The 24,916-nt window shown below is 45.8% G+C and overlaps 1 protein-coding gene across 3 annotated transcripts in view; it reads left to right on the forward strand.

Moving 5' to 3' along the window:
- TAF3 (TATA-box binding protein associated factor 3) overlaps window positions 1-24,916 on the forward strand; it is a 171,135-nt gene that overhangs the window by 81,882 nt on the left and 64,337 nt on the right. For all 3 annotated transcript variants that reach the window (XM_087722715.1, XM_087722714.1, XM_087722716.1), the window contains exon 3: window positions 22,462-24,275. In XM_087722715.1, coding sequence (XP_087578841.1) covers window positions 22,462-24,275 — 1,814 coding nt within the window. The remainder of the gene's footprint in view (window positions 1-22,461; window positions 24,276-24,916) is intronic.

Below are 24,916 nucleotides of genomic sequence, written 5' to 3' on the forward strand. Positions count from 1 at the left end.
AGTTTTGTTTTATTAATATGGAGTCCTTCCCACAGATTTGTAGACATTTTCCTTTGTTATGAAATAGTTCTAGAAACCCCCAGAGACGGCCCGGCTTGTTTTCTTTCCAGTTGATAATTTATTCTCCGAATTCCTTGGAAATTATCCTGTTCTATTGTAGATTTCTCCCCCAATATCGTCTCCCTGGGGCTGTTGTTACCATGGAAACGTCGAGACTTGTTTGTGCGGGAGAAACAGGCCTTGCCAGGAAAAGGTGAATTGGCAGCCTGGATGCTTGTGAATTCATGGCAACTGGCTTCCCGAACCTGATGTCCTCCCGACAAGCTGTATTACAACTCCCATAATCCCCAGTCAGTTGCCCTTTTGTAAAGGGACGGGGAGGTATCATGGCGGTCCAGAATTTATACAGGCAGCCTTTAAGTCACAACCATTCCTTTGGCGACTGTTTGAAGTCACTAAGCGTGAAAAACGGTTACGAGTCACTTTTTTCAGTGCCTTTATCGCTTAGAATGGTCACTAAACCAACCGTCGTAAGGTCGAGGATTACCTGTACACTATCCTTCTGAATCTAATCTTCAGTCCCACCTTCACCTCATCATTGCCCATTGTAAGTTCACTAAGCGTAATTGTTGGCATTACATTACAGGTACTATAGTCCTCAACTTACAACACAATTGAGCCCAAAATTTACGTTGCTAAGTAAGAATTGAATTTTTGCCCCATTTTACGACCTTTCTCGCCTCGCTTGTTCAGTGAATCAAGTTGTTAAATAAATAACACCGTTACTAAGTGAATCTAGCTTCCCCATTGACTTTGCTTGTCAGAAGGTCACAAAAGGGACCCGGGACACTGCAGCCGTCATATATATGAACCAGATGTCAAACATCCGAATGTAAATCACGTGACTGTGGGGACGCTGCAACAGTCATAACTGGGAAAAATGGTCATAAGTCAATTTTTGCAGTGCTGTTGAAACTTTGAACAGACACTCAGTGAACTGTTGTAAGTCGAGGACTATCTGTAATATTGACATTTAACCTGGACTTTTCACTTCCCATCTTTATTTTATGGTGAACTCTTCCCGAAGCCTTTACTTTCAATCAACAAGGTTAATTTAGCAAAATATTGCCCATATAACAATGCACAGCCTGTAATAAGCTCCTATAGCGGGGCGGGGGGAGTATTATGTATGTATATGTATATCTATCTATTTATTTATACATGCCTACATGCATGCATGCATAAGTGGCCAAAATTGTGGGAACCTTTTGGGTAAAGTGTACAATATTTTTGAGGTTTGATGACTAATAACACCGCTTTGTTTTGGAGTAGTACCATAAAATTATATATCAAGTGGAAAGATAATTTAATCAAGAATGTAATGTAATGACTGTTATGAAGGATTTGCTATTAGAATAGCAGTTATAAAGAAGAAAAGTGAAACACATAGAAAAAAATGAGATATACACATATACCGTGGCACGACAAAACCACGGTCCACTAAAGCACGCCCAATTAAAGCGCGTACCTGACGTCATCAGCAGCGCGACAAATACGACCGCGGAGAAAAAAGGACGCTTTAAAAAGCGCTTTTAAAGCAAGCCGATTCACGTAAAGGTAAGGGTTAGGGTTAGGGTTAGGTTAAGGGTTAGGGTTAGGTTTAGGGTTACGTTAAGCGTTAGGGTTAGGTTAAGGGTTAGCGTTAGGTTTAGCGTTAGGTTAAGGGTTAGTTTTAGGGTTAGTTTTAGGGTTAGGTTAAGGGTTAGGTTTAGGGTTAGGTTTAGGGTTAGGTTTGGGGGGTTAGGGTAAGGTTTTCGTGTTAATTTTAACTTTACCACTCACAGTGTGAGTGTTTTCGTCGCGCTGTGATGACGTCAGTTACGCGCTTTCGTCGAGCGCGCTTTAGTCTACCGCGGTTTTCGTCGCGCTGTGATGACGTCAGTTACGCGCTTTCGTCGAGCGCGCTTTAGTCTACCGCGGTTTTGTGGTGGAACCCACATATACAAAAATTATCACCATGTCAGTTAATACTACCACTACTGTATATACATTCAACTGCTTCTTGGTCCATTTAATTTTTAATCTTACCTAGGTGCGTTCAATAAAATTCAGAGTCATGAATTTCTTCACAAGCATATGCCTTCTTCACATAGAAAAATCACCTTACAACCAGGGGTCTAAATTAGACTAGGAAACGGGAGAGGGGGGGGGACACCTCTAGGTGGATGCAATTGCAGGCTACTTTCATATTGTTGCTTAAGAAAGGGGCATGAATGGGTTCCAAGTAATCACTTCAAAATTGGCTTTAAAACGTCTTTACCTTTATCTAAGAATAAAAAGAACAATGCAGCTAACTAAGGAAATGCTCTCTAGTGTAGTTCAATCATCAAAGGTTTCATAGATGTTTTATCAAACATTTTTTCTTGGCACTTCCTTTCACATCTGTGAGCCTATTAGAGAACATGAGATACATTTATCTTTATGCGCTCGAAATTAGTGTTCACGTTAGAAATTCTGCCTCTTCAACTCTTTAAAAATCATCAACATTATTTGTCTGGCTTTTTTAATCTACCAAACTACCCGTACATATTTATATTAGTCATTTTTCGTTTTATTCAAGGTGGTGGGTGGCATCATATATATATATATATATATATATATATATATATATATATATATATATATATATATATATATATATATATATATTTTTTTCAGATTACAAAAACTTTGCTTTCTAGTTGCTTAGATGCAGGGCAAAATGGTTTTCTAGGCATCGTATTTTGCCTTTGCTTTCAAGGGAAGACAGCTTTTTAAAAAAAAAACTGTATATGAACTGAGGGTCAGGAAGAAAGTTGGCTTATTGTTAGCATTGTCCTGAAGCTGAACCTGGATATTGTACAGGGATTGTGAATAGGGACTAGAAGACCTCCAAGATCCCTTCCAACTCTGCTATTGTATTGTATTGTATTGTATTGTAAGAGACCAGACTGCCCTCTGTCAGAAATGGTATAAGGAATCCTTGAGGAGCGGGTTGGACTAGATGACCTACAAGGTCCCTTCCAGCTCTAGTCTGTTAATCTGTATCTGACTACCAGCATTCTCGGATTTATGCGATTGTACAAGTTGTGCATTTGTGTGGTTTTTTTGTTTCCCCCTGAAACTCACCAAAAACCGCTTCCTTCCCCTCTCCCTCTCTTTGGAAGGACCATCACATTGTGGGCACCGACATATTGTTCCTAAAAGGATTGGCTCCAACCGCTGCTTTAGTGCTTGGCATGGAGGCTGGATTAATAGGTTGGGTGTTCCGAAGATGGCAAGCGGCGGCAAAGGGATAATCCCCCATCCCCCCCTTTTCCCTACCCAGTGTGGAGCTGTGCTCATCAGCAAATTGTAAAGTGGTGGTGGAGCTTGGCGGCCCCATCTTTCTGTAACCCTCTTATCCATTAAAAGGGAAACTTCCCAAGCAGGGGCTTTAATCCCAACTTGGAAGGGGAAGTTGGCCAGCCATGGATGAGAAGATTCGCTCTTCATTCTTTAATCGAATCATGAGAATATCCACAGTTCATGCTCCTCGCGCCATCAATCTCTCTGCCTTTCCTCTTCCCTAGCAGCCCATCGGTACGTTCAAGAAGTAGGCAGAAATCACACAGAGACACACACACGCATACCACACGCAATCCATCTAATGGTGGGATTCAAATAATTTAACAACCGGTTCTCTGCCCTAATGACCAGCTGGGTAGGCGGGGCTCGGTGGTCACCTGACTGTATGGGAGTGGCCAACTCAATGTCACTCAGGTCGATGGGTGCTTCACCTTAGCTGTTTACAATGTAATGAGGGTTAACCGGAGAGGCCGTTTCTGTAAGCAGGGCAATAAAAATCAGGCTAGAAGCAACACCAGAATGTTTCCTTCCTGCCTTCCTTACAGGATTAGCCCTGTAAAGTGGGGAAAAAACGAAAGGATATTTCTTCCAACAATCGGTTCTCTGAGCTGCTTAGAAAGTTAACAACCGGTTCTCCCGGATAGGTGCGAACCGGCTGAATCCTACCACTAAACCCACCCAAACCACTAGATTCTGGAATCCACAGACCACGTCTGGGAGGCCTTTCATATTTACAAGTTTTGTTTGCTAAGCCGGATGGTTGTTAAGTGAGGTTTGCCCCTTTTACGACTTTTCTTGCCACCATTGCACAGTGAATCCCTGCAGTTGTTAAGCGAGTAATAGGGTTGTTAAGCGAATCTGGCTTCCCCACTGGCTTTAGCTTGTCAGAAGGTCACGAAAGGGGGAAATCACGTGACCCCCAGGATGCTGCAACTGTCATAAATGTGAACCTGTTGCCAAGCATCCCAATTTTGATCACGTGACCACGGGGATGCTGCAATGGTTGTAAGTGTGAAAAAACGGTCATAAGTCCCTTTTTTCCGTGCCACTGTAGGTTCGAGCAGTCACTAAATGAATGGTTGTGATTCGAGGACTACAATAACTTTATATATCCTGTAGGAGACTCAGGGAAGATTTATAGCATTTTTCTTCTGCCATAGAAAAACAGTTTCCCGGATGTGCACCAAAGTACTTTGCTTATGCAGATGAACTTTGGATAACAATGATTACATCCAGCTTGTAGATTAATAACTCTGTGGTTTGCATCCAAATGACGGTAGCAGGAGATTAGTGCTGTGCTCCGTGATTATTCCATGTTTTGTTTTTCCCTCAGACCAAAGCCGCAGCTCTGCGCTTGCAAATTTTGGAGGCTCTGCTTGTATTCCCCTCCAAAAGTTAAAAGTCGCTAATTTTTAAATATGGTGCAGGAGACACAGCTTGTCATTTTATTTTCAATCACAATGTATTTTGTTGTTCTGGCCATCTCCCATACGTTTGTCGCATTTATCCATTTATGATTTTTATTTTATGCTGCTCTTCCCACTAGTGCGACCACTCTGGGTGGTTTACCATAAGACACAAGGTGAGGGAAAAAAAGGACTGGGAGACAAGCTTAGAAGAAGGTTTAAGGTTTAAGGTTTATTTGCATTTGTAGGCCGCCCTTTTCCCTGAGGGGACTCAGGGCGGCGCACAGAAAACCAGGGAAGGGGGGATACAACGTTGAGACAACAACACATAATAAAAATAATGAGCAACATGCATACAACATTCGGGCGGGGTAGCAATCCTTATCCCCAGGCCTGACGGGCGAGCCAGTTCTTCAAGGCTGTGCGGAAGGCCTGGACGGTGGAGAGGGTACGAATCTCTACGGGGAGCTCGTTCCAAAGGGTCGGGGCCACTGCTGAAAAGGCCCTCCTCCTTGTAGTTGCCAGCCGACACTGGCTGGCCGATGGAATGCGGAGGAGGCCTAATCTATGAGATCGTATAGGTCGTAGGGAGGTAATTGGCAGAAGGCGGTCTCTCAGGTATCCAGATCCACTGCCATGTAGGGCTTTATGGGTGATCAATAGCACCTTGAAGCGCATCCGGAGATCGACAGGTAGCCAGCGCAGCTCGCGGAGGATAGGTGTAATGCCTTAAATAGGCAAACTAAAAACCAGGCCCTCCTTGTTGAACTGTGGCCCTTGACCAGTGGTGGGTCCCGGTACGTTGCAACGGGGCCGGGCGTCCACCACATGAATGCACGCAGCACGCGCATGTGTCCTTATCCCCTGCGACGCTCCGTGATGCCTCTGCAATGCTCCAGCTGCTCATTGGAGCGTTGCTCAGGCGGCGTATGCTCCGTGCGCATGCGCGGAAGCTCTGAAGAGCTCAAACAGGTGAGGGTGGGCGGGCAGGTGGGCCCTCCGGAGCACAGTACTGGAACGGTACCCAGTGTTTCCGGCAGGCACCGGTACGCCCGTACCGGGGCATACCGTCTGCAACCCACCACTGCCCTTGACACATCTCCTGAGAAAAAGTATATTCTTGATTTCCACTACTATATAAACTCTCTGGGTTTCTAAAAGTCTGTAAACATTCACAGTCATCCAGGTCATGGCTGTCCCAAAGGTGTTTTTTTTCAGGAGGCAACTGGACTTACCATATTTTTCAGATTATAAGACACACCTAAATGTAGAAATTTAGGAAAACAGCAACAAAAAAGGCTTTTGGCCTCTGCACGCCTTTTGGGGGCTTTTTTGGCGCTTTTCCAGCCTTTTTTCTACCCATTTTCAAGGCGCTTTTTTTGGCCCATTTTTGAGGCTTTTTTCAGGCCATTTTTAAAAACAGGACGAAAAAGCCTAAAAGCCAACCCGTTGTGATTGTATGTCGACAACTACCTGCATTTGCGGATCTTGGTATTTTGTTATCTTTTCCAGTTCTTTTCTCTTCTCTTCTGCCGTCTCCAAGTACTGCCCTGTCTACTATCCAGATTTTTTGTCTTACCAACAATTAAATCTGGGGTATTATGTGGCAGGTGCCTGTCGGGTTGAATTCTAAAGTCCCAGAGCAAGGAATTATTACTTTGTTGTTAGTTGCGAAGTTGTGTCTGACCAATCGCGACCCCATAGGCAACGTTCCTCCAGGGCTTCCTGCCCTCTACCATCCCCTGGAGTCCATTTAAGCTCACGCCGACTGCTTCGGTGACTCCACCCAGCCACCTCATTCTCTGTCATCCCCTTCTTCTTTTGCCCTCCATCCTTCCCAGCATGAGGTTCTTCTCCAGGGAGTCCTTCCTTCTCATTAGGTTGCCAAAGTCTGAGTTTCATCTTCAGGATCTGGCCTTCTAATGAGCAGTCAGGGTTGATCTCCTCTAGGACTGACCGGTTGGATGGCCTTGCAGTCCAAGGGACTTGCAGGAGTCTTCTCCAGCACCAGAGTTCAAAGGCCTCCATTCTCTGACCCTCAGCCTTCCTTATGGTCCATCTTTCACAGCCATCCATTGCAACTGGGACAGCCATAGTCTTGACTATGCACACTTTTGTTGGCAGGGTGATGTCTCTGCTTTTTAGTATGTTGTCTAGATTTTCCGTAGCTTTCCTCCCCAGGAACAAGCCTCTTTTAATTTCTTGGCTGCAGTCTCCATCTGCGGTGATCTTGGAACCCAGGGAAATAAAATCTGTCACACCCTTTTTATTATTACTATTATTCTCAAATTTATTTGCCACCCATCTCACAGTTCGAAGTGACTCTGAGTGACTCCTATCATCATGTATCTGTGACTCTGATTCTCAGATATAACCAGACAGACACACAGGTACAAATAAACAATAATGGGTATTGTGACCAGAGCAGGGGAAAAAAAGAATATTTGAGAACCTCTAATGCCAATATCAGTTTTAAATCATTAGCCCTGTGGGTCGTGTAAACAATTTCAGGTCCCTTCACCAACTTTTTCAGTAATTGCTTTGGGTTTTTTTCGAGCCAAAGTCTATCGGCTATCTTTGTATATCTCTGGATGGAGGCTACACACACTGAAAGGGTCTTTCCAGCAGCTAAGTGATTTGTCTGCCTTGCATAAGAAGAGTGGGTGCTCTTTTTTCATTTCAGGACCCTCAAAACAGTGCTTCCATTGAGTTTAGTAATATATATTTCAATTAGCTAATTAATCCAGCCTCAGCTGTCTCCTCACTGGGTGGCTTTGCACAAAAACCCCATCTCAATCTTCAGTTCCCATCTCTATGCAAGGGGGGGGGGTTGCAATTTACCTTGCAGGGATGTTTTGAGGATGAATTAAATCGGGAGATCGTTGCCCACCCAGGGGCTTACGACATGGGGTGGCCCATCAATCTTTTTTTTTTCTTTTTAAAAAAAGCTTGGTTTTTTTCAAAATCAGACAATTACCCGATTAAAACAAACAGAAGAAAAATTAGGTAGCGATCCAGATCTTGTTTTGCCCTGATGATCCATGGTGTGTAAAATGACATGTAAAATATTAAGATGATCCGGAGGTACAGCTAGCAATGTACAAAATATTAACATTAATTCTGGGGTTTTCCAAAACTCCTGACTGTGAGAACAACTATTCAGTGGATATGTCTAGTCTAATGAAAAGAAGGACTAATGGTGACATGATAGCAGTCTTCCAATATTTGAGGGGTGCTGCAAAGAAGAGGGAGGTAAACCTATCAGTTCTGACCGAGGCTTCCCAAGAGCATGAAGCAGGCACCTTGTCCTGACAAAAAACTCTTTTATTAATTGACTGTGAATTCCTCTCATTCACATCCAGCAAAGTCTTTCGAGGGAGGATTTACAGTCACAGACCTTATTTGGCTTGGAGAGCTGCCAGGCTGATATCTGCAAAACTTGGCAAGGAGTCTCGGAGAGTCACGAACCAATTAAGCGAACTAATGGTCTCCTGCAAACTCCACTCCCCTTTCACTCCTCTTTTATTCCCTCTGGGAGGGGCCATTCATTGTCCACCTGTGGCCTTACTCCCAAGTCGACCCTTGTTCTTTAGCTGTTCCCTTTGTCTGGCAACTCTGCGCATGCGCACAATGGGAACAGGCTTCAGCTGTTCTTCTGCCTCACTGATGTCCGACTCTGAAGACAGCTGATAACTGTCAGACGGCTCTGGCCCCCTCTCTGCCTCCGATGCAGAGCCCTCATCAAGAGACGAGGTGGCGCAGAGGTTAGGGTGCAGTACTGCAGGCCACTTCAGCTGACTGTTATCTGCAGTTCAGCAGTTCTAATCTCACCGGCTCAAGGTTGACTCAGCCTTCCATCCTTCCGAGGTGGGTGAAATGAGGACCCAGACTGTGGGGGCGATATGCTGACTCTAAACCGCTTAGACAGGGCTGAAAGCCCTATGAAGCGGTATATAAGTCTAAGTCTGACTGCTATCAGAGCCTTCCCCAGACTCCAGAACTGGCCCATGCTCCTCCCCAACCTCCTCACTGTCCAAATCTGCTGCCAGCTTCACTGGCAGGCCACAACATTATCAACCAAAGCACCAGAAAGCAGAACAAGAAGCAACAGATAGAAATGAATCAAGGAGAGAAGCAACTTATAACTAAGGAGAAATTTCCCCACAGTGAGTACAATTAGCCAGTGGAACAACTTGCCTCCAAAAGTTGTGGGTGCTCCATCACTGGAGGTTTTTAAGAAGAGACTGGACAGCCATCTGTCTGAAATGGTTTAGGGTTTCCTGTTTGATCAGGAGGTTGGATTAGATCTGCCTCTTTGCTGCTGGGGGCTTGAGATGAAGCCCCTGGTCTCCCAGTCAAACAGCTCTGCCAGTTTCTGGAAGGAAAACCACGGAGAAGATCAGAAAAAGGAAAGCTACACACATAGATTATCAAATCAAATTGAAAACAAATGTCCCATCATTATTGGGAGCAACGCAGAATGCTTAAGCGCTGTGTACTTAAGAGCACAACATACAATATTTGTTTATCTTGTCTTTGGATGGCTTGCCTTCAGAAGTTGTGGCTGCTCTTATCCCTGGAGGTTTATAAGAAGAGATTGGACAGTCATCCTATAGGATCTCCTGCTTGAGCAAGGGGTTGGACTAGAAGACCTCCAAGGTCCCTTGAAACTCTGTTGTTCTGTTCTGGGTAATTTAGGGCATCTAACTTCCTTCTTTATGCAATGTTCCTTCGAAAGTTTAATTAGCTTTCTGAAAATTGGCCTGCTTTCTCATTACATTTCCCTTCGGTCATCTGAATGCACTTCTGCGCTGTGGACAGATGTACCTTCTCTGGGCAGGGATGCGCAGCTTGAGCAAACCTGGGAAAACAATTAAGGTATCTTTCAAAGTGACTCCGTTTGATTGCATAATTACTCAAATCACGGTCAGTAATGGAATACGTAAGGTTATCTTCTGGCTAATCCTCAAGTAATGGAATTGTGTATCTCGGGGTTTTGGTTTTTTTCCCCTCCCTTTGCTCTCCCTCTCAGCTGTTCCGGTGTGCAGGGGGAGGAAAAAGCAAAAAAACCCCACAGGACACAAGTGATTATGGGAAGTAGAGAGAGTCACTGGAGGCCAGCTAGGAAAAGGAGACCTTATCTGAAGCAATTAATCAGGAAACTCATATTGTAGGATAATTATTCAAAGCTCATGCTAAAATGCTTTCAGAGCCCCAGGTCCTAAGATATTCCTCCCACTCATTTCTCTCCCCCCCCCTCTTTTTTTTTCCCTGGTCAAGGTCACTGAGACAAAGGGCAAGCCTCGTTGCAAGTCTACTTTAAAATGCATCTTTTGCTGATGCATTGATCTTTCACTGATCCCTAATGATCCTTTAGTGATCTTTAATGATCTTTTACTAATAGCACTAGCAATAGCACTTAGACTTATATACCGCTTTTCAGTGCTTTTCAGTGCTTTTCAGCCCTCTCTAAGCGGTGTACAGAGTCAGCCTATTGCCTCCAGCAATCTGGGTCCTCATTTTACCTACCTCAGAAGGATGGAAGTGAGTCAACCTTGAGCCTGGTGAGATTCGATCTGCCAAATTGCAGGCAGCCGGCAGGCAGCAGAAGTAGCCTGCAGTGCTGCACTCTAACCACTGTGCCACCGCGGCTCTTGTTCCTCTTATAATGAAAATAGCAATAGCCCTTAGACTTATATACCGCTTATCAGTGCTTTTCAGCCCTCTCTAAGCGGTGTACAGAGTCAGCCTATTGCCTCCAACAATCTGGGTCCTCATTTTCCCTACCTCAGAAGGATGGAAGTGAGTCAACCTTGAGCCTGGTGGGATTTGATTCTGCCAAATTGCAGGCAGCCGGCAGGCAGCAGAAGTAACCACTGGGCCACCGCGGCTCATCTTTTACTAATGGTGCATTGATGTTGTTCCCTGTTCGGGCAATGAAAGGTTTACAAGCAAACCAACAAGCTCAGAGAGCACCAAGGATCGTGAATTTGGGCCAATCACCAGGAGACTGGGAGTTCTAGTACTACAGTAGCCATGAAAGCCAACTGAATGACTTTGGGCTAATCACCAGGAGACTGGGAGCTCTAGTCCTTCATTAGTCATGAAAGCCAACTCAGTGACTTTGGGTCAATCATCAGGAGATTGGGAGTTCTAGTCCCGCATTAGCCATGAAAGCGAACTGAGTGACTTTGGGCCAATCACCAGGAGACTGGGAGTTCTAGTCCCTCATTAATCATGAAAGTGAACTGAGTGACTTTGGGCCAATCACCAAGAGACTGGGAGTTCTAGTCCCTCATTAGTCATGAAAGCCAGCTGGGTGACTTTGGGCCAATCACCAGGAGACTGGGAGTTCTAGTCCCTCATTAGCCATGAAAGCCAACTGAGTGACTTTGGGCCAATCACCAGGAGACTGGGAGTTCTAGTCCATCTTGAGCCATGAAAGCCAACTGGGTGACTTTGGGCCTGTCCCTCTCTCTCTCAGCCCAACCAACTCACAGGGTAGTTGTGGGGAAAATAGGAAGAGTAAGAAGCATTGGATATATTCACCGCCTTCGGTTGTTTGTAAAAAAGAATGAAGTTAGGATACAAATAAATAAATAGAAAACAAAACAAACCAGCTTTGCTGTGAAAGCATTCTTTTCCCCAGCTTGTCATGATTTAGCAGCCCAAGCCAGTTGAATATTCTGTTTTTTTGCTTTTGTTTTTAATCCTAATCCTTTGCCTATAGGCAGAAAATAACTTTCTGAAGGAGTTCTTAACAATTACACAAAACAAAGAAAGGACAATTTAAAACAAAAACCTGACCATCCCCTTAGAGAACTCGACTTTCTAAAAAAGAAAGGAAGGAGAGAAAAAAAAGAATTGTACAAAAACGAGCCACTTCAGCAGGGAGCAAGTACCTGTGGCTGAAGCAGTAAATCCTCATTTCTTCCCACTCTTGCTCAACGCCAATAGCTGTCATGAATTCAGTAGCATCCAAAGTGGGAGGATTTCAGCAGAAATGATTGAAAAGAGGGTCTCCTAAAGCTTGTTAGAAGAAAAAAATCCGGCCCTGTTCCAAGCTGGGAGAAAGACTCTGGAAATAAAATGGAGGCTGGCTGGTTGGAAAGAAGGCCTCTGTTTATTTGGATGCCAGAAACGTCAGTGACAGCAGCATGTTTCTGGGGTAGCTGACCAAATGGTTGGATGAGTGGATGGGATTTTTATAGGGTTCCGGGATTTTGTGCTTGAGATGCTCCAGGGGGTTGTACAAGGGTGTGAGCCTTGTGTCTTTTGCTATTCTAATGGTGGTGGATAAATCCTATGATGTCCTAAAGGTCACATCCTGCCCTTAGAATTTGGGTGGGGGGGATGTACATTCTTATTCCGATCAGCTCCAGCCTTCTGTGGGAGCTGTGGCTGACAGCGTTTTGTTTATGAATAGATTACCGTATATACTCGAGTATAGGCCGACCCGAATATAAGCCGAAGCACCTAATTTTACCACAAAAAACTGGAAAAGTTATTGACTCGAGTATAAGCCTAGGGTGGGAAATGCAGCAGCTACCGGTAAATTTCAAAAATAAAAATAGATACCAATAATGTTTTTGAATATTTATTTCAAAGAAAAACAGTAAACTAGCGGTGTATTCAATGAAATACTTCACTCACCTCATGATGCTGATGTCCCGCTGTGATGATGATGTCCCGTGCAGCCGCGGGAGCGATGTCCCGCCTCCTATGACACACGGCACAGTGATTCCTATCATTGGATCACTGTACCAGAGGAGGTGGGACATTGCTATGTGGCTGCTTGCCATAACAAGGAGGAGGTGGGACATCGTTGCAGAGCGGCAGGAGGGGGAGGAAGGGGAATCGTAAGATAGCCCTGCATTACATTAGAACGTGAGGAGGTGGGATGGTGCGGTGCACGCTGCGCGGCAAACTGACACAGAGGGAGGGGAAACTCAGGGGCGCTGGGCCATTCACGAGCGTCACCCAGCGGCATGGCCCCGCCCCTTTTTCTCCTCCATTTCGGGCAAATTTTTCACTGACTCGAGTATAAGCCGAGGCGGCTTTTTTCAGCCCAAAAAGTGGGCTGAAAAACTCGGCTTATACTTGAGTATATACGGTAGCCTGGTTTTTCTTAATAGGGACAAAATATCCAGCTCTAAAGACATGAGGTTTCTGTGGCAGGAGGGCTTCAAAAGTCCTTTGTTTCTGCCTTTGTTAAGATTTTTCTCCATTTTTCTCCTTTAGGGGAATATAATATTATGCTTCTTTTTATATTTCCCAAAACATTTCAGTCTCGGGGGGGGGGGGGGGGCTTCCCACAAGCTGATTCCAGGCCCCGAGCTTTTTAAAGGGTTTTCAGGGAGTGGGTTTTCAGAAGGCCAACTGAATGGCTGGTACTCTTAAGGTCAAGGGACAGAACTGTGGAGTAACAGAGGCGAAAAGAAACTTACTGGCTTGAAACAATCCTTGGGCATGAATTGTCCAAAAAGTTCTTTTTTCAAAAGGCAAATTGGCTTCTCTTTTGTTTTCCCTTGAAGACGTTTTATTTCTCATCCAAGGAGCTTCTTCGGTTCTGACAGAATGGTGCAGGGGGGCAAATGGAAGGATTAACATTCCTTGCACGTCATCTGGTCATTCGCATCCTCTCTGGGAGTGGATAAGGCGCAGATAAGCCCCAAATGGCTTCAACGACTCTCAGAGAGTGTACAAATGACCAGATGACTGCAAGGAATAGAAATCCTTCCATTTCCCCTTCCACCATTCAGTCGGAACCGAAGAAACTTCTTGGATGAGAAGTGAAACGTCTTCAAGGGGAAAAAAACACAAAGAAAAAAGTCAGACTTTACTGTACCGGTTATATAGACTAGCAGCGCTGAAGATGTTACCTAGTTTGGTAATGAAACGCCTGCCAGTAAAACAACCAAACTCAGAGATCACAAACGATCTCCTCATTTCAACCCTGAGCTACAAATAGCCTCCTTTACCTGTGCTGTACGGATAGTCCTCGCTTACCAACCACTCAGTCAGTGAACATTTGAAATTACGACAGCACTGCAAAAGGGGACCTACGACCAGTCCTCAAAGTTGCGTCTGTCGCAGTGATCACCATTTGTGACCTTTGCAGCCGGATCCCATCAATAAACGCCCCGATTCCCGCTCCACTTCCTGCTCCGCCATCAATCAGGCTTCCTTAACCAAAGACCCTCCCTAAAGCGTGCTCGCCGTATTCCTTATTTAAACTGTATTTCTTTTTTTTTCTTTTTTTTTTCTTCACCCGGCTAAAAAATGAAATTATTAGCAAAGACAAGGTAATTAGGCCGTGACAACTTGTCCACCGCAGCCAATCAATAACAGGAGTAGATTAACTAAGACGACGGATGGTACGATGTTGATGGGTTATAAATGGAGAGAGAGAGAGGGAGGGAGGGAGAGAGAGAAAAAGAGAGGGAGAGAGGGAGAGAGAGAGAAACTGACCGGTAGAAATAGGAGCCTTTTCTAACATATCCACAATAAAAAGAAAGAAAAGAGAGAGAAAGAGAGAGAGAACCTTAAAATGCTATATAAGCAGGCTAACCTGAAATGACACCTGGTATTATAAATGGCCTAATCTATATGTTAATATGGTTGTATCACAGAACTGCAGCAAGAGTAAGATAACAATATGACTTTGGGGTTTCTATGGCTACCATCCTGAGCGAATGCGCCGGCAAAGGGCCTTTGCAAGGCGGACACCGCAAACCCCCGGCCCTCCGACGGTTTCTCTTTTTGCTTATTTATGATATGATTTATGATAACGACAACATCTCCCATTTTCTCCCCTCGTCAGGAACAATAAATTGCTGTCGTTAATCTCCTTTTTTTTTTGGTGGTGGTGGTGGTTGGTTCAGGCCTGATTACAATAATATAATAGGTGCCCAGTTATGCTAATCGGAAGCATTAAAGTGAGATTCCCCCCCCCCTCCCAGCCCAGCTCATTTCTTACCAAAAAAAACCCAAATATGAATTTGGAGACCGATTGGAGAGAATTGTCGCCAGGTGGACTATTTGGTGAGGGGGGATTTTTTTTTTAATCTTTCAGCAAAGATTTCCGAGCCGTCTCAAAATTCTCTCTTGCCTGGTGTTGTTCCAAAGCAAAAGGTGGTTTTGAAATTAAAAGCCTGGGAAAGCTTTTCATGGAAATTGGGACTTCTGACGTGTCCTGCCACCAGGGTGTGTGTGAGAACGGGAGGGCCACCTTCACACCTGAAAGCAGGAAAAAAGAAAAAAAAAACCAACAACAAGCCCATGTGTGGGAAGGCCCTTAGTCAGCTTTTATACGCTGTATTTATCGGGCTAATAGCAGTTGGGAAGGAGTTTTCAAGCTGGCACTTAAGACTGGGAAAATATGTTATCCCGGTGCAGCAACTCCCAACTCATTTAAAACACAACGCGCAGAAACAAAACAAACAGAGCAGAAGTCAACATTCTAGTTCTCTTGGTCCAACCATCTAAGAGAAGATTTCATTTAGCCATCGTTTTGGCACTTTTCAGGGAAATTTTCCTGGCAGTCCTTGACCAGCGGTGGGATACGACCGGTATTCCCCGGTACGGGCGTACCGGTGTCTCCTGGGAGCACCAGGTACTGTTCCGGTACTGTGCTCTGGAGGGCTCACTTGCCCACCCTCCTTACCTGTATTTGAGCCGACTGGGGCTTTTGCGCACCCACACGGAGTGTATGACGCCTGCGCGACGCTCCGCCAAGCAACTGGAGCGTCGCGGGCGGTAAGTATGCATGCATGCACTGCGCGCATGCATGAGGTAGATGCCCAGCCCCGTTGCACCATACCAGTTGCAACGGGATCCGGAACCCACCCCTGTCCTTGACTTACAACCATTCGTTTAGTGAACATTCAAAGTTACAGTGGCGATGAATAAAGCGATTTAGGACCAATCCTCACATTTACAACAGTTGCAGCGTCCTCTGTGGTGACGTGATCAGATTTTGGGCGCTTGGCAACTGGCATGTACTTAGGACAGTTTGCACTATCCCGGAGTCACATGATCCCCTTTTGCGACCTTCTCATATGAACCGCCTGCCAAGCATCTGAATTTCGATTACCTGCTCATGGGAATGCTACAGCGGTCGTAACGGTGAAAAAAATGTCACTTTTTTCAGTGCCGTTGGGGCTCTGAATGGTCACGAAACGAACTGTTATAAATCGAGGACGCCCTGTAATAGAACCTGCCATGAAGCGGAAAGGGGCTAGAAAGCTAGAATGAACTACGACCTGGGAAAACAGCGACACCCCGTTAAAGAAAACAGAGATGACACACAGGTGAGGCCCCCACGAAATCTCAAAAGCCCAATGAATATCACGCCCTAATTTGCTTTAGGAGAGAATTAAGAGAGATTTTTCAGCTACGGATCAGTTGAATCCCAAATAGAAAAGCAAATGAAAATACCACATTATCCGAAGTGGGGATGGACAAACTTTCTGCTGGATCGCATTTAGCTGTTTTTGGGGAAGGATTAAGGGGCTTGGTTGAATCACGGAGACGAGAAAAGAGCGGGTTTCAAGTAGGATTAAGTCTTTCCTTCTTCTTCATCCTTATTTTTTTACAGCTTACAGTCATATTTCGCCTGGCTTCCCATTTCAAAATGATGAGAAACTCTTCCCTAAGTTTTCAATAATCAGATGAGACGCTGAAGGTCAGCAAAAGTGTGCAGGCAGGGGACTGCATGTAGCTTTGGGTTGATTTAAAGGATTATTTCAACTGGGGTGCCAAGTCTAACGCTTGAGATGTGGGGTAGGCAGTCCTTGACTTAAAACAGTTTGTTTAGTGACCGTTCGAAGTTAAAACGGCACTGAAAAAATTGACTTTTTTTCACCTATAGGAACATTGCAGTATCCCCACGGTCCCATGATCACAATTCAAGACGTTTGGCAACTGACTCGTATTTACAACGGTTGCAGGGTCACGGGCTCCCCTTTTGCGAACTTCTGACCAGCAAAGTCAAAGGGGGAAAGCATGATTCACTTAACAACCGTGTTGCAAACTTCACAGCTGCAGGGATTCACTTAACAGCAGTGGCAAAAAAGGTGATGTAATGGGGGCAAAGCTCACTCTCTGTGATTACACAGAAATTTTGGGCTCAGTTGTGGTCGTAAGTTGAGGACTACTTAATACTACTAATAATAATAATACTGCACCTGCAGGCAGAACAAGAAGCAATGGATGGAAACTAATCAAGGAGAGAATCAACCTAGAACTAAGAATAATTTTTCCTAACAATGAGAACAATTAACCAGTGGAACAACTTGCCTCCAGAAGTTGTAAATGCTCCAACACTAGAAGTCTTTAAGAAGATGTTGGGTAACCATTTGTCTGAAGTGGTGTAGGGTGTCCTGCCTGAGCAGGGGGTTGGACTAGAAGACATCTAAAGCCTAGGTAGCAGGGGTGGGTTTCAGGAGGTTCACGGCGGTCCCCGCGAACCGGTTGGTCGGCGAACCCGGAAGTAAGTAACATCCAGGAACGCCGAAGGGTCCACCCGCCCGCCTGCGTTTCTTACCCGGTTTTGACGAGTTCTGCGCTTCCACGCATGCGCAGGACGCATACAGCGCCTGCACGATCCTCCAGGAGCAGCTGGAGCATCGCACAGACGCTAGTACGCATGCGTGCACTGCGCGCGTGCACGAGGACGACGCCGGCCCCGTTCCAACCGAACCGGTTGGAATGGGGCAAGAAACCCACCCCTGCTAGGTAGTGTGAAAAATGGCCCAACAGGCAATCCGGAAGTTCGGGAATGAACTTCCGGGTTGCCTGTTGGGCCTTTTTCTCCCTCCGGAGGCTTCAGGAGGGCAAAAAATAGCCCAACGCTCCTCCCGAAAGTCCAGAGGCTTCAGTGAGGCCTGCATGCATGCACGGGGGGGGGGGAGTTGTGTGCGCATGCGTGGGGGGAAGACCATTGTATTATGGGTGTGAGCACGCAGATATGCACGTCCCCCACACGCCCCCAGGCTTTTGGCACTCCTTGACAAAAAGCTTAGCCATTACTGTCCTATCCTATCCTCTTCTTTCTATTCTATTCTACTTATACCGCCTTCCCTAGTGCCTTGGTTACATGTTTGGGTTCAAGGCCAGAGCCTACAGAGAAACAGAGTGTGAAAAAAATATAAATGAAAAGATATTAGCGTCTGCAGAACACACACACTCTGCCAGGTTATTCCCACCAAGGGGCGAAATGAGACAAATCGCTTGGGTGTGCAAACAAGTTGTTCAGCTTCCACTAAAGTAAGCTGAAGGCACTTTAAAGTAATCAATACAGACACTTCACGTTTAACGCGCCGCGAGATCAGAGAGAATATTCATAATTCAGTGAGACAAGCACTTTTGGGCTCGGCAGGCCCCGTGTCTACATTCAGCTGGATCGGCTAAAACTACGGTAGAACTGCCACGGCATTTGTGTCTTAAGACTCACACAGCCCCAAAGAAGGTTTTGTGTGCCGTTCGGGTGTCAAATTTGTGCCCTCACGGCGGTGTCAGATGACATATTGTGATTCCCCCCCCCTTCGCTAAAGCGGGCATGGGCATGGCCAGCGCGTGACGCATCCAGCTCATAGGCCGGGAGTTTGACACCCCTGAGGAGCCGAGGTGGCGCAGTGGTTAAATGCAACACTGCAGGCTACTTCAGCTGGCTGCAGTTCAGCAGTTCGGCTGTTCAAATCCCACCAGGCTCAAGGTTGACTCAGCCTTCCATCCTTCCGAGGTGGGTAAAATGAGGACCCGGATTGTTGTTGGGGGCAATATGCTGACTCTGTAAACCGCTTAGAGAGGGCTGAAAGCCCTATGAAGCGGTATATAAGTCTAACTATAAGTCTAACTATTGCTGTTCCGGAAGATTCAAATGTACCAGAACTTTAAATTAAATTACATTACGTTGAATTCATTAAATGTTCTTCCTTTGTTTCGCTACCTGCATTGAAGCTAATGGAAAAGTTGGGAGTTTTCCTTACCAACGATAGAGAAATCAAGAAATTATTGATAAACCATTGGTCAGGAATTATTTCACTAAGGGCCTAAAATGGCATTTTGTTATCAATATCTATTTGCCAATCTAATTAAGGGCTGCAAATTTTTAGGTAGCAAATGATGATTTCAGCTGGGTTGCAACACCTGGGCTCAGTCTCACTGCCGACAATGGGATTGGCTGCTGCTAAAGGTATCTTACGACCGTCGTGGCGTTTCCAGGGTCACATGATCAAAATTTAGACACTCGGCAACTGACTCCTATTTATATAACAGTCTCAGTATCCCGGGTTCATGGGATCTCCTTTTGCGACCTTCCGATAAGCAATGGGCGAGCTAGATTCACTTAACGACCGGGTTACTAACTTAACAACTGCACTGATTCACTTAACAACTGTGGCAAGAAAGGTCATAAAATGGGGCAAAGCTATGTAGTGACCCACTGGCTTAGCCATGGAAATGTTGAGCTCAGTTGTGATTGTTGAGGACTGACTAACTCTAGAGAAATACACTACTGAATATTGAATTAAGATTTCTGAACAGCTGGCAAGCACAGACTAATTAGGCAAGAATTAATGGGGGGGGGGGCAAAAAGGTTTAATTCAATAAATCTTCAAAATTCCCCTGCTAAGATCAGCTGGGATAGTGGCTATCTTCCTTGTCAGTACGGCCTAGTAACATTTACGTGATCCGAATTTCCATCATAACGCTGTCATGTTACAAGACCCTTACACCCCTAACCCTTTAGAAAAAAACCCCAGGGGTGTTCAAACTTGACAGCTTTAAGACTTGTGGACTTCAACTCCCAGAATTCCTCCTCTCGCTCTTCATCTTGATGATGTGCGGACGGGGGGGGGGGGGAGGGAGCTGTAACCGGTTCTAAACGGCACTGTAAATTTGTGGAACCTCTTCTGTAGAAGAGGTTAGAACTGGCAGGAACCCACCCTTGGCATGCATGCACAAATGGGTGTGTGCGTGCATGCACATATGCGCGCATTGGCCATCCACTTGTGTCCCAGTGGCAGGCTGTGTCCACAGGTTGGGGACCTCTGTTTTAAAGTTGAAAACAAAGTAGTACAATATCTGCAGCCCAAAGAAGCACCTCTTTCAAGCTATTTAAAACAGGAGAGGACAGCTCCAATCTACATTGGCTTCGAAGTACTGCTGTCAGCACCCCATAAAATAATGTAATGCAATGAGTAATAATTTGGTGGCTTAAATTTTCCTCTGTCAAGCACCTTGTGAAATTTAGGGGCCATGAGAAAAATTTAAACCAGACCCACTCAAAGGCTTCGCACACTCCTCCATCACTGGAGGCTTTCAAGAAGAGAGTGGGCAGCTACTTGTTTGAAATGCTACTATAGGCTCTCCTGCTTGAGCAGAGGGTTGGGCTAGAAGACCTCCAAGGTCCCTTCCAATTCTCTTCTTCCGTTTACAAAATTTCGCAGAGGAGGGTCAGGGCACTCCATGCTGCGCTTTCCGGTAACTCATGAATCCATGAAAAGCTGTCACGTAAATCTTGCTCCCGAAGTTTGGGAACTAAGCAAGTGGCAGTGAGATATGGTCGAAGGGCTGTTCGGGGAAGAGGCCAAACCACCGAGGTCAAGAATACTCATAAATATATATATTCTTCAAGTGGTTGCTTTTTTTAGCTCTCCCCTTTTCTGGAAAAAAACTACAGCAAAACCATCGTTCATCCGTCTTGCGATTTGGCTGAATAATTCGTTAAATGCATGCTTAACTGCTTTAAAACTAACCACTCAGGTAGTTCCTTGATTTACTATAGCAATTGAGACCGGAATTTACACAGCTAAACAGAGCGGTCGTTAAGCGAGTCACGCTTTATTTTATGACCTTTTTGCCGGGATTATGAAATGAATTGTGCAAGTTGTTAAGTGAATCCAGCTCTCCACCCCCCCACCCTAATGACTTTGCTCGTTGGAAGCTGGCTGGGAATGTCGCACGACTCCGGGATCCTGCAACCCTCATAAATACATCATCATCATCATCATCATCATCATCATCATCATCATCTTTTAATGACCCCATAATCCCTTGCGTGTTGGAGTCTGGGCAACTGAATGGAGCTAGCAGAGTGTGTAATGGCCAGATGCCCTTCCTGTCGCCAATGCGGAGTTTTGTTCAGCCGATATATTCTCAGCATGCCCAGAGAGAGAAATTTCTGCCTCTCTACCTAGTATCATAGTCAATGCCCAAAGTTGATTATTGTCACTGTGTGGATGGTGCGATGGTTGTAAATACGATGATAGGTCATAAGTCACCTTCTTCAGTGCCATCGGACCTTCGACTTTCAAATGGTTGTAAGATGGGAGCCACCTGTATTCTCTGTCTTAAAACTATGAATGCTTGTGCTCTAGCAATCTTAATCTCAGAAGAGACATTCTCTCCTATAATGTGAGACAGAAGTCAAGGTGCTGCAGTTTTACGACTGCCTTTATAAAAAGTTAAACTTTTTTATTACACGTTTAATTGGGTGCTCACCCCTAATCAATTAATATATCCAATGAACTGAAGGTTGCAGCCCTTGCCATGAATGGTGCTCTAATGGTGCTATATATGTGCATCTATGCTTCAATTAATCTTTACCCCATCCCAGTGGACATCAACTGAAGATAAGTCTACCTGAGATAGCATGGAGAAGACTAAAAGCAGGTTATTCTGCTTTATAACCTGTGCTTCATAGGCTCCTACCCTGTTTCCCTGAAAATAAGACCTCCCTGGATAATAAGCCCAACTGGGCTTTTGAGTGCATGCACTAAAATGCACCACCCCCAAAAATAAGCCCTCCCCGAAAATATTGCCACACAGCAGCAGCCATGAAGTGACCATGCTCACTGCCTCCTGCACCTCAGAAATAATAAGCCCTCCCCGAAAATAAGGTCCATACTTAGGACGCTAGCCAGATGAACACTTGGTAGGCAGATTTCCCCCCCCCCTATTTTCCTCCCCAAAAACGAAGGCACGTCTTATAGTCCGGTGCGTCTTATACTCTGAAAGATACGGTAACTTATGGGGGAGACATCATTACGGAGGGAAAAATCAATAGAAAAAATTATTTGGCCTTCCCTTCTATCTCTTGGCATTTATTTGTGGAGGTTTGAACCATAGCTTTTCACTTCTATATAGTGTCTGGGGAAGGTTCTGATGAGGGCTCTGTGTCGGAGGCAGAGAGGGGGCCAGGGCCGTATGCCAGTTATCAGCTGCCTTCAGAGTCAGACATCAGTGAGGCAGAAGAACAGCTGAAGCCTGTTCCCAATGTGCGCATGCGCAGAGTTGCCAGATGAAGGGAACAGCTAAATAACAGGGGTTGACTTGGGAGTAAGGCCACAGGTGGACGATGAATGGCCCCTCCCAGAGGTAATCAAAGGGGAGTGGAGTTTGCAGGAGACAATCAGTTCATTTAATGGGTTTGTGACCCTCCGAGACTCCTTGCCAGGTTTTGCAGATATCGTCCTGGCAGCTCTCCAGGCCAGATAAGCTCTGTGACTGCAAATCCTCCTTGGAAAGACTTTGCTGGATGTGAATGAGCAGAATTCCCAGTCAATTAACAAAAGGGGCTTTTTGTCGGGAGTTTGCTTCCTGCTCTTGGGAAGCCTCAGTCAGAACAAAAATAACGTTTCTCTTTTCTCTTGTCTTACTCCAGAGGAGGAAGAGGAGCAGGTGCCAACCGATGGAGGAACTTCCGCGGAAGCCATGCAGGTGCCTTTGGAGGAAGAAGGAGAAATGGAAGAAGACGAGGTGGTCAACGACGAAAATTACTTAAGCAAGAGGCCCCTGGAAAGCCCCGAATCCGAGGAACTGCCTCTAGCCAAGCGACCCAGACTAACCAACACGAAAGGGGACGCAGAGCTCGACGTCACCCCGGAGCCACGCGAGCCTCTTAGCTTGATCAATGCCCAGAAGGTGCCTCCGATGCTTTCCCCGGTTTGTGTCCAAGAGGGTGGCGATCAGGTACCGGCTTCCCCAGAGCCACCCATCCTGGCTCCGGTAGCAAAGTCCCAGCTGCCTGTTCCCAAACCCTGCGAGTCCAAAGCCCTTCTTCCTAAACCCAAGACGAAAACAGCCTCTCCGGTGCAGAAGACTAAGGCGCCGAAGGTTTCCCCGTCTCCGGTGGTGATGGGCAGCCCCCTTCGCTCGCCCAAAATTGGCAGCAAGGAGAAAAAGTCTCCTGGCCGGGCCAAGAGCCCCCGAAGCCCGAAAAGCCCCAAACTGCCGGTCCACGTGGTCCCTCAAATAACAATTAAGCAGGAGACCCCCACGAAACCCCCCTTAGTTGTACTGAGTGACAAGATGGGGAAAGAGACTATCCAGGTTAAGCAGGTACCGATGCCGGCTGAGCCTCCCAAACCCGCGGGTGAGAACCCGGCAAAGAAATTGATGGTGATGGACAAGACTATCGACGACTCGATCGATGCAGTCATCGCCAGGGCGTGTGCCGAGCGCGATCCCGATCCGTTTGAGTTCTCTTCCGGGTCCGAATCCGAAGGAGATGTTTTCATGAGTCCCAAAAGACTTTCTGTATGTGAGCCTCCCATCCCTAAAGCTTCCGTTTCGGCGAACAGTGGCTTAACTAAAGCAGGAAGCACCCCACTCCCGCCTTCTGGCGGAACCTCGAGTTCGGACATTTCGTGGACGATGGACGATTCGATTGACGAGGTGATTCGGAAAGCCAACCTGGGTCCTCACGCCAATTTGCCGGCCAGCTTCCCCTACTTCTCGTCCCCTTCGGCTTCTCCGCCCACGCCGGAGCCTCTGCTCAAAATCTACGAGGAGAAAACGAAGCAGGCGGCCTCGGTGGAGGTGAAGAAGAAGCTGAAGAAGGAGCTGAAGACCAAAATGAAAAAGAAAGACAAGCAGAAGGAGAAGAGCAAAGAGAAGAACAAAGAGAAGGAGAAGAACAAGGAGAAGGAGCGAGACAAGGAAGGAGGCCGCGAAGCCAGGTTCCCATGGAAGGACCTGTTCAGAGGGGAAGACGACCTGGATTCGTTCAAGTTCAAAATGAAGGACTTTGAGGAGGACACCAAAGTCAAGATCAAAGAACCCGGGGGCAAGAAAGAACGCGAGAAGCACAAAGATAAGAAGAAGGAGAAAGAGAAAGGCAAAAAGGACAGGGAGAAGAAAGACAAGGAGAAAATAAAAGAGAAAGCGAAGGACAAGGCTAAAGGGTTGTCAGTCCCACTGGTCCTCCCTCCCAAGGACCTGCCCCTCCCTCTCTTCTGCACCCCCACCTCCATGAAGCTCCCCTCCCTGCTGCAGCTCCCCTCCGCGGTCCTTCCTGAGAAGCTATTTGAAGAGAAGGAAAAACCCAAAGACAAGAAGAAAGACAAAAAAGAGAAGAAGAAAAAGAAAGAGCGGGAGAAGGACAAAGAGAAGGAGAAAAGGGAGAAGGAAAAAGAGAAAGAGAAGAAGGAACGGGAGAAGAAGGAGAAAGAGAAAGAGAAACACAAGCATGAAAAAGTAAGTTTCTCATGTTGGGCTCCCGAAATTATGTGCTGATTTCTCTTTCTTTCTTTCTTTCTTTCTTTCTTTCTTTCTTTCTTTCTTTCTTTCTTTCTTTCTTTCTGTCCGTCCTTCCTTCCTTCCTTCCTTCCTTCCTTCCTTCCTTCTTTCTTTCTTTCTTTCTTTCTTTCTTTTTTTGGTTTAATGATAGAATTGGCCCAGAAATGGAGGCCCTGTGCAGGATTCTGAAATTTAAATTGGGAATGTAAATAGTAAGAGGGGGAGACTACAAATCATTGGACCGTATCCAAGTAGTAGTCCTTGACTTACAACAGTTCATTTAGTGACCGTTCGAAGTTACAACAGCTCTGAAAAAAGTGACCTATGAACATTTTTCACACTTATGACGGTTGCAGCAGCCCCCTGGTCGTGGGAATTGCACTCAGATGATTGACACCTGCCTCATATGTATGACAGTTACAGAGTCTTCTTTCCCTATGTGTGGAAATAGAATAGGGTAGCAATAGGATAGGATGGGGTATAGAATAGGATAGGATAGAAATAGAATTAGAATTAGAATAACAGAGTTGGAGGGGACCTTGTAGGCTCATCTAGTCCAACCCCCACTGTCCCCCCCCCCACCGCCCAAGCAGCAGAGC

This window comes from Thamnophis sirtalis, unplaced genomic scaffold, assembly GCF_051295495.1.
Source record: "Thamnophis sirtalis isolate CommonGarterSnake01/CBP01778 unplaced genomic scaffold, rThaSir2_p1.2 scaffold_9, whole genome shotgun sequence".
Lineage (NCBI taxonomy): Eukaryota > Metazoa > Chordata > Lepidosauria > Squamata > Natricidae > Thamnophis > Thamnophis sirtalis.